General features: G+C 33.7%; 1 protein-coding gene and 1 non-coding gene across 3 annotated transcripts; one reads left to right on the top strand and one right to left on the bottom strand.

Annotated features, from left to right (window-relative positions):
• Positions 1-4,428: 4,428 nt before the first annotated feature.
• LOC107798427 (vacuolar cation/proton exchanger 3) lies at positions 4,429-9,785 on the top strand. Of its 2 annotated transcripts, none has more exons than XM_075232047.1 (11): positions 4,429-5,002; positions 5,659-5,726; positions 5,837-5,865; positions 6,643-6,839; positions 6,928-7,155; positions 7,674-7,809; positions 7,910-8,022; positions 8,099-8,152; positions 8,589-8,705; positions 8,920-9,010; positions 9,409-9,785. In XM_075232047.1, exons 1-11 carry the CDS (start codon positions 4,712-4,714, stop codon positions 9,462-9,464), a joined length of 1,380 nt encoding a protein of 459 aa, XP_075088148.1. In that variant the 5' UTR covers positions 4,429-4,711; the 3' UTR covers positions 9,465-9,785. The 2 variants fall into 2 exon arrangements, with proteins under 2 accessions (XP_075088148.1, XP_016476937.2); XM_016621451.2 differs by having other exon boundaries at positions 4,490-5,002; positions 7,674-7,805; positions 7,906-8,022.
• LOC142174287 (U2 spliceosomal RNA) lies at positions 7,321-7,516 on the bottom strand. Its single transcript, XR_012703577.1, has one exon. It is a non-coding gene; the product is annotated as a U2 spliceosomal RNA (small nuclear RNA).
• Positions 9,786-10,252: the final 467 nt, after the last annotated feature.

The raw sequence follows: 10,252 nt of genomic DNA, 5'->3' as shown, positions 1-10,252 counted from the left end.
CTGGAATAAGGAACCTGTGCCATGTACCTCTCTTCTTCCTCTGACTGCGGGAACTGAGCAGCTGATAACTTAAAATGAGCAGCAAGAGGGGTACTAACTGGTTTAGCATCTTTCATGCCAAACCTTTCCAAGACTTTCTCGAAGTACTTCTTCTGGGTCAGAAATAGCCTATTGGCTTTTCGATCTCTTTTGATCTCCATGCCAAGGATTTTCTTAGCTGCTCCCAAATCTTTCATCTCGAATTCACTTTTCAACTGACTTTTCAAATTGTGAATTTCTGTTAAATCCTTAGCAACAATGAGCATGTCATCAACATATAATAATAGGTACACAAATGAACCATCATTTAACTTCGAAAAGTAAACACAACTATCATACATGCTCCTCGAATAACCATGACCCAACATAAAGGAATCAAATATTTTATACCATTGTCTTGGAGACTGCTTTAATCCGTACAAGGATTTCTTCAACAAGCAAACATGATCTTCTTTTCCTTCAATTTCAAATCCTTCGGGTTGATGCATGTATATTTGTTCCTCAAGTTCGCCATGTAAAAAAGTTATCTTAACATCAAGTTGTTCTAATTTCAAATCATACATGGAAACGAAGGCAAGCAAGATACGAATAGAGCTATGTTTAACAATAAGTGAGAAAATATCATTAAAATCAACTCCTTGTACCTGACTATAGCCCTTTGCAACTAATCGTGCCTTATACCTCGTATCTTCAACCCCTGGAATGCCATCCTTTTTCTTGAAGACCCATTTGCAACCAACTATTCTTTTTCCTAATTGCGGCTTCACAAGAGACCAAGTACCATTCTTGTGGAGAGACTCAATTTCTTCATTCATCGCAATCAGCCACTTGGCTGAGTCAGCACCAGAAACTGCTTCTGAATATTTTGATGGTTCTCCAATTTCTTCAGTTTCCTGTGCAACTGAAAAAGCAAATGCAACATAATCTCCAAACCTTAATGGTTGTTTAGCTTCTCTTCTTGGTCTATGTTTGGCTATAGAATACTCCTCTTCTTCTGGTTCAACTTCAGGAGTCTCAACTTCAGGAATTTCAGCTTCTGTCTCAACTTTAGAAGTTTCAACTGTATTTTGCTCCAAAGTTGATGAGCTTGGCTCAGAAGGAATACCAACCTCAATCTCCACCTGGTTCTGTGTACACTTTCCTTTATCTGTATCACAAGAACTAGAAGACTATTTTCTAGAATGTAACATAAAGGATTCATCAAAGGTTACCTCTCTGCTAATTATAAATTTTGGTGCCATGGGATCAGAATACCATAGTCGGTATCCTTTCACCCCAGATGCATACTCAAGGAAAATGCACTTTTTAGTCCTTGGCTTTAATTTTCCATCATTTACATGCATGTATGCAGGGCAACCAAATATCTTTAAATCAGAATAATTAGCAGGAGTACCTGACCACACTTCCTCTGGAGTCTTAAAGTTCAAAGGTACAGAAGGAGCTCAGTTGATAATATAACAAGCTGTAGAGATAGCTTCTGCCCAAAAGGCGTTTGTCAACCCAGCATTTGAAATCATGCAACGAGCCCTTTCCAAAATAGTTCTATTCATCCTTTCTGCCACACCATTTTGCTGAGGTGTCATTCTCATAGTACGATGTCGAGCAATTCCTTCATTCTTGCAAAATTCGTTGAATTCATCATTACAAAATTCCAAGCCATTATCTGTTCTAAGCCGCTTAACCTGTTTTCCTGTTTGCTTCTCAATCAAAAATTTTCATTGTTTGAAATTTAAGAAAACATCATTTTTATTTTTCAGGAAATAAACCCAAACTTTCCTTGAATAATCATCAATGAAAGTTAATATATACCTGACACCACCTTTTGATGGGGTACGTGAAAGACCCCAAAGATCTGAATGAATGTAATCCAAAGTACCTTTTATTCTATGAATCGCTGGAGATTTGAAGCTAACTCTTTTCTGTTTTTCGAACATACAATGTACATAGAACTCCATATTTCCTGTACTTTGGCAACATAAGAGACCTCTTTTGCTGAGGATGGAAAGACCTTTTTTTTACTCATATGCCCCAATCGCATATGCCACAATTTGGTGATGTCAGAATCTGATTTATCTGATATTGAAACTGCAGCATCACCTGTAACAGTAGATCCCAAAAGAGTATACAACGTACCAGATCTGCGTGCTTTCATGATCACAAGAGCACCATGAGAAATTTTCAGAACTCCACCTTCACCTGTGTACTTGCACCCAAGAGATTCTAGAGTGCCCAAAGAGATAAGATTTTTCTTCAAGTCAGGAACATGTCTAACATCGGTGAGAGTTCTCACCACACCATCGTGCATTTTGATTCGGACTGTACCTTTTCCAATAACTTTGCAGGCAGCATTGTTGCCCATCAAGACAACTTCACCTCCAATAGATTCATATGTGGTAAATAAATCCCGATTGAGACACATATGATAAGAACAACCCGAATCTAAAATCCACTCATTGTTAGATTTGAAACTATTATTAGTTGCTAAAAAAATAGTTCCCTCAGTCTCATCAGCAGCTACACTTGCTTCGGCAGTGTCAGTATTTTTGTGCTCATTTTTCTTTTCTGTATGCTTTTCTTTATTTTTCAATTTAAAGCATTCAGAAATAATGTGACCTTTCTTATGACAATATTTGCACATGACATTTCTGTATCTAGATTTTGACCTTGATTTAGGTTTCTCACTACTTGAATCTTTCTTATTGGATCTACCTCTTATGAATAAGCCTTCCCCTTGGTTCCCACTAGTTTCCCCAATAATATCTCTATCTATTTGTTCTTTTGATTTCAAAATAGATTTGATATCTTTATAAGAGATATTATCCTTTCCATAAAGCATAGTATCTCTTATATGTTTAAACGACTGGGGTAAGGAAATAAGCAATAACACAGCTTGATCCTCATCTTTGATTTCAGCATCTATGTTACTTAAATCCATAAGAAGAGAATCAAAAGTATCAAGATGAGTAAGTATAGAGGTACCTTCAGCCATACGAAAAGTGTAGAGTTTTTGCTTTAGGTAAAGCCTGTTTTCTACTATTCTTTTCATATATAAGGTTTTAAGCTTTTTCCATATGCCTTTGGCTGAGCTTTCTGCTGCAACTTCACGCAAAATCTCATTTGAAAGATTTACAATAATACATGCTTTTGCCTTTTTGTCTATGACAGCAAACTCCTCGTCCGTCATTTTATCCGGCATCTTCTTCTTTCCTTACAGTGCCAAATCTAAGCCATCCTGAATTAGGATAGCTTCCATCTTTAATTGCCACATTCTGAAGTTTGCACTTCGGTCAAATTTCTCAACATACGACTTTGTTAGAGTCATTTTGGCTATTTAAACTAACCCGGTTAGATCTGACTTTGATACCAATTTATTAGGATCGGGAACCCGGGTAGTGCGAAATTTAGCCAAACAACGGTATAATGACAATAACAAAGACAATGGAAGTTGATAATAACGGCAATTAAAGAATATAAAGAAGACACAAATTTAACGTGGTTCGGTCAAGGTGACCTACGTCCACAAGCGGAGAGGAGCAATTTCACTATACCAACAAGAGTACAAAAGAGAGTACAAAATTAGAGTAAATACTCTAATTAATCCCAAATACCCCAAGAGAATAACCTCACAAGATCACTCCAAAGAAAGGGTTCACACAAGTGTTTCCCAACACTCACTCTCTTACAAAATACTCTATAATGAAATAAAGGAGGAGAAAGAAAGACAAGAGTGAAAAGCTCTTGAATTTGTGTGTTTTCAAATGAGGAGAAACTCCTCTATTTATAGCAAGAAATCCTTGGCCTAATAATGAATATTATGTCATGGCAAATGTCATGATCCACAAATTTGTTATAATGGATATTATGTCATGGCAAATGTCATGAACCACAAATTTGTTATAATAGATATTATGTCATGACAAATGTTATAAAAATTTGGCCATATTACATCTAGTGGTACTAGCGAAGTCTTTTACAAAGTTAGTGTATATTTGATTCTTATTATCCTCTTTTCCTTTGGTATTTCTTTTCCTTTTTAAGTCACTGTATACATTTTGTCTCTATTTTTAAATGTTGTGCAACCTTGAAAAACTCTCTCTTCCGGACAACGTTAGGCTTAAGTATAATATTTGCTCATATAATTTTCAGTTTGCTCACAAAATATTATATTGCGGTCTAACTTTTGAATAACTTATAAAAATTTAGACTGTCGTCTAACATTTTATCATGAGATTTTTAGTTTGCTCAAAAATAATATTTAGACCGTGGTTTAAACGGTAGAAAAATGACTATCTACTAAGCGGCTGATACAAAAAAGGACAACCTGCAAAAATTTCACCCCTTTATGTAATAGATTTTTTTGTTTCGTAAAAGAAGTTATATATATTTTTTAAAATATTTTCCTAATGATATCTCAAAAAAAAAACAAAAGCAGAAACTTCGGGGAAATTGCTTGCTCCAAATCATTTCTTATATAATGCATATTCAAGGCCACAGTACTCGTACACACAGTTATCACTACTTATCAATATAACAGTACACTCAAAAAACTTCATACTCCATAGTAATCGCTCTGAGTTACGTTTCTTATCATTACATATTTAAAACTATTTGCATCAGCATCGACAAAAACCAAACAAATACACAAAAAGAATACACTAACTTTTCAAAACCAATGGCTTCATCAGCAGCACCAGCAGCTGAAACATGGCTCTTAGAAAATGGAAACATTAAGCCCTTAAGCAAAGAAATGAGGCACGGACATGGCCGTAGCCGAACAGCTCACAACGTGTCCTCATCATCTCTGAGAAAAAAATCCGATCTTACCCTTGTTCGGAAAGTACCTTGCAGCATTGTTAGAGATGTTCTTGCTAATCTTCAAGAGGTCATTTTGGGAACTAAACTTTTTGTGCTCTTCATTGCTATCCCTTTCGCCATTCTTGCTCATTACCAAAACTTTGGAAGAGTAAGCCATCTTCTCTTTTCTTTTTATTAGTTTTTTTTTTTTTTTATTGAATTATTTTGATCATTTTATCTATTGCTTAATTAAAATTTAACATGATATTAGATATTAGAGTCAGAGCCGGACCCAAGATTTAAACGTTTGGGGTGTACTTTTGCATTCGACCAGAATTTGCTTTGTATATCGGGTGTCACTATTAATATATCACTATTTTTAAAAGATATATACATGTATATGTGTAATTTTTGCGGAATCTTTTAGGTGCCAATGACCCCTCTAATTACTATATAGGTCAAGCGTTCTATCTGAGAATGTGTGTTGAAGATAAAACATATAGAGTAATTAACTAATCAAACTGTATTTTTTAATATAATTAATTTTAGATGAGATGATTACACAATTTAATATATAACGTTATGCAGTAAATGAAACACATTAGTTAACACAAAACGGAAAAAAATGACTAGGAGTTTGAGTAGTATTTTAAGCTGCTTATAGCTGCCAACGGTGATTAAATTTTTCATTTTGGACAAGCAAAGAGCCGTTGAATGATATGGATCTGAGAAGCTATTATTTAATCACAAGTTCAGTTATTTCTTATCATTAATTTATTTCATTGTACTGACATTCTTCTTCTTATTTTTTCTTAAACAATTAAGTCATGGGTTTTTGGATTGAGTTTAGTTGGACTCACACCACTGGCTGAACGGATCAGCTTTTTGACAGAGTAAGGCGATTGAGTCCCTATTTTATAATCAAAATTTTGTTTATTAATTTAATTTACTATTATCTGATTATTTTTCTGTTTCCTTCCGTTTTTGATCGTTGAATTTGCAGACAAATAGCTTTCTTCACTGGTCCAACAGGTACTTATTAATTTATCATTTATTTTGATCCTCTCCTAGCTTTTCTTTTAAATCTGAACTAAAAACCTCTTTTTTTATTCTTGTCTTTGTTTATCTCGCCAATATTTTAATTAGAACTCCCAATATATATTCTTTCTCTAATAAAAAGAAAAAAAGATAAAGGATAAAGAGAAGATAAGATTGAAGTGCAGTTCTATGTCCTCTCTATAACAATTTTAGTATTATCAAAGAGATTGCTTTTTAGCCAGGAAAATATATACAGGAGGACCACAAAGCATAGGATGACCTAATGTTAGGAACTGGAAATTGAACAAATTATATATATATATATATATATATATATATATATATATATATATATATAAAATAAATTTAATTTTTCCACTACACACTACCCTTCCCAGACCCCATTAGTGGAATTTTACTGGGTTGTTGTTGTTGTTGTTGTTATATACAATTGTTTTATACCATCTTCAACAACAGTTACCCCGAGTAATCTAGTAAACTAGATGATGATAAAGGTAAATAACTCGTTATAACATATAAGAGCATATTGATAATGTAAAAGTTCTTTAGCTGTATTTTGAGTCTTTAATTGCATGATGATCATTTTTCTTGTTTTTTGTTTACTTAATACAAATCAATTGATGCTTTTAACTTAACATAAAAAGGAAAAAAAAATTATTTTCAATGTGGTGTTAATAAAAGGTATTAGGGTTCCTTTTTATTTTTGGGATCCGACTAATTAATAAATATTGTGCATGTGTTTTTGTTCAGTTGGAGGGCTTCTAAATGCAACGTGTGGGAACGCAACGGAACTGATAATAGCAATTCTTGCTCTGACGCAACACAAAGTAGATGTTGTGAAATACTCCCTATTGGGCTCTATACTTTCAAACCTTCTTCTGGTTCTTGGCACCTCCCTCTTCTGTGGTGGCATTGCTAATCTCTCCAAGGAACAAAAATATGACAGGGTAACCTTCATTTCCGAAAAGTTGTAAATTTTTCACAGCCCTCAATATTAGTGTTTGGATTAAGAGATTAACTTATGTGATTGAACAGAAACAAGCAGACGTGAACTCACTGCTTTTGTTGTTGGGGCTATTATGTCATATGCTACCATTGATGTTTCGTTATGCTGGAGTTGGAGAATCTGCTGCTGCTGCTGCTGTTACAGCTAAAGCAACACTGCTTCTATCAAGAGTCAGCTGCATTGTCATGCTCATTGCCTACCTCGGTTACCTAATTTTCCAGTTATGGACCCACCGCCAACTTTTTGACGCACAAGCTGTAAGTCTCAGTATTATTCACTAGTTTAAGTTTTATGCACAGTAATAAAGTCTATAAGGTTACTTAATAAATAAGGTAGTTACATACATCCAAGTAGCAAGCTACCTTAATCGATCTTCCCCCTTAAATAAGGCAAGGTCCGTGCAAAAATTTGGATTAGAGTTAGTGGGGTGCGCCAGGCTTTGGCTATAGTGCAACACCAAAGCGACGCGCAAAGGTCCAAGTAGCAAGCTACCTTAATGGATATTCCCCCTAAAAAAATAGAGTTAATATCGTGTAAGTTAATAACTCACATATCAGATATTAAACTGATAAGAACAGATACTACAATTGATCTTAGCCAAAAGGCCGAGAAAGGTATGCTTTTAGTTGTGCACGGCCTGCATTTTTTATTAATGTTTTTTTTTTTACATTGTTAGTATATATAAGTTAAATCCTCCTTCATTAGTTGTTGCTAGCTATTGCATGACTCGATTCATATTGAATTTGACTAAGTTATAAATTGTTATAATGATCAGGAAGAAAATGAAGATGATGACACAGTCGAAGAAGAGGAAGCAGTGCTTGGATTCTGGAGTGCATTTGCATGGTTGGTAGGAATGACTGCAGTTGTTGCTCTATTATCTGAATATGTTGTTGGTACTATTGAGGTCAGTAATTAATGAACTAATTAATAATCATTAAAGATATATATTCTTTTTAATTATGAAGTCTTGACAATTTAATTTATTTGACTTTAAAATACAACAGGCAGCATCAGATTCTTGGGGAATCTCAGTGAGCTTCATTAGTGTTATTTTGCTACCAATTGTTGGAAATGCTGCAGAACATGCTGGCGCTGTCATTTTTGCTTTCAAAAATAAGTTGGTATGTTGAATTTGAATAATAATAATAATAATAATAAGCTAAGGGAACCTAAATGTGGATTTGGTGCCTAATGCAGGACATTTCTCTGGGAGTTGCCCTAGGCTCTGCAACTCAAATTGCCATGTTTGTTGTAAGTATCTCACTCTCTTATGTACCTAATTTATTTCAGAGTTTAATTTCCATGCACTAATAATGTAAAAGATTTTGTTACACTATTAGGTTCAAGATAACTACAAATAAATACTAATTCATAATAAGTGAGACTAGTGACATGAAATATTGACAGATTACCTACTACAATATATTAAATACATAGATAATGAAAAAACTATTTACAATGTAATTATATCCATTTATTTCACCTATTCCACTTAAATCGTCGACATACTATTTTTCCCACAATATAATAACTTTCTTCATTTCCTACTGTTTTAATTGAATTAAGTAATCTTACTTATCAAAGGTTTTCATATTTCATTTTTCAACTAATTAAGTGATCACCTTATAAAACTTCAACTATCTGTATGACCTAATTTATGATATCTTGTGATTTTTTCATCATTCAGGTTCCATTAAGTGTAATTGTCGCATGGATTATTGGTGAGAGAATGGATCTTGATTTTAGTCTTCTTGAGACTGGCTCCCTTGCTTTGGCAATAATTGTCACAGCTTTCACTTTACAGGTAATTAATTTTGGGCCGCTATGTGTAATATTCCTAAGAGCTATGTTATTTGAACTTTTCAAAAATGCTAGATTTTGTAAATGTAGTGTATTTTTGGAGGATTCGATGGAAGTGTCGTAACATTTGGGAGAGTCCGAACAATTTATCATATGATAATTAAATATTCTTTAATCAGATAAAAATTACATAATGACACTTTTAATTGTACTTGCAGGATGGAACATCACATTATATCAAAGGATTAGTCCTCCTGCTCTGTTACATTGTCATTGGAGCATGCTTTTTCTTCTACAACAGACCACAAAGTAAGATCTCCATCTAAATTTTCTTTTAAACAATGTAGAAAGAACTCATCACTTCTTAAATAGATTTAAGTAATATATACTGACAACCTTAAAAAATTTACATTGTCAATTTAGATTAACCTCTGCTAGCATTAATTATCATTTTTACACGGTTATTAATTACGAGTAAAGCTCACCACCTAAAAATTTACTTGTAATTAACTCATAGGTAGCTTAGTTGCGTAAAAATATTTTACACCGTCCATCCATAAAATTAAACTCTTTTTAAATTATCAACTTTTTTTCTTGGCTACAATAGATATTTTTTCCATCACCTTCAGTAGATGATGCAGTAGAAAAAGTTACAACTCTCATTTCTTTGAAAACTTCACTAATTAATTTTTGGTCTTTTTGTATAGACCAACCAAATGGTGTCAACTTGGGCTCATCAACTGATGGAATCATGAGAGTTTGATGATTACATTTTGATCAACAAAAGGCTGGAAACCAACAAAAACTGGATGCATATCATATTCTTTGATTGGGAATATTGGCTATTACAGAATTATGATGAGAGTTTGATGTACTATTCTTTTTTTGTGTGTATTTAATGGGATGATTGAAGCATGATCGTTGTAAGTCAATCATGTCTATAATATAGTTTTCTCAGTTCCCTGTAGTATTATTCTGTAGTTGCTGAGGGTACGGTTTCTTCTACCAGCAACTGGTTGCAAGGGTTTCGCTTTATTTACGGCTTTGAAAACAATAAATTTTAATCTCCATTGCAGTTTTTATATATGGGATTGTCAAATCTTTTGGGAGAACATATATATATGGAATATCTTTTATGTTGACTATGGTTAAGACCATGCTTTAGTTAATTAAATCTGAATCATTGATATTACTATTAATAGTGCAATTGTGTCATCCATCTAAGTAAGAATTTGAAAAAAATAAAGACAATAGGAAATGGAGAGCAGTCCGGTCTGGAAAAAATTATATAGTGCTGATTTTGTAGGAGAAGAATGCTAATGGCACATTTTATTGGCTGTAAGCAGTTGTAACATGTGGCACACAGGTCGGAAGACATGTTGCCGTCACTCCCGTGTCACGACCCAATCTCACCTAAAGATCGTGATGGCACCGGACACCGCTGTCAGACAAGCCAACAATACAAACTTCACTTAATTACACAATTAGTATTTTTAAAATTAAAATTTCTTTAATGAAATAGCAAGATATAACTCATAGAGTAAATGATAA

Source organism: Nicotiana tabacum, chromosome 2 (genome assembly GCF_000715075.1).
Source record: "Nicotiana tabacum cultivar K326 chromosome 2, ASM71507v2, whole genome shotgun sequence".
NCBI classification, from domain to species: Eukaryota; Viridiplantae; Streptophyta; class Magnoliopsida; order Solanales; family Solanaceae; genus Nicotiana; species Nicotiana tabacum.
The sequence above is the reverse complement of the archived record's forward strand: the minus strand, read 5'-3'. Positions and strand labels throughout refer to the sequence as shown.

Excerpts from the sequence above, each read along its gene's own strand:
- LOC107798427 (XM_075232047.1), top strand. The coding sequence starts at position 4,712 with ATGGCTTCATCAGCAGCACCAGCAGCTGAAACATGGCTCTTAGAAAAT. Across the intron at positions 5,003-5,658 it reads ATTACCAAAACTTTGGAAGA|TCATGGGTTTTTGGATTGAG; the intron begins GTAAGCCATCTT and ends TAAACAATTAAG. Across the intron at positions 9,011-9,408 it reads CTTCTACAACAGACCACAAA|ACCAACCAAATGGTGTCAAC; the intron begins GTAAGATCTCCA and ends CTTTTTGTATAG.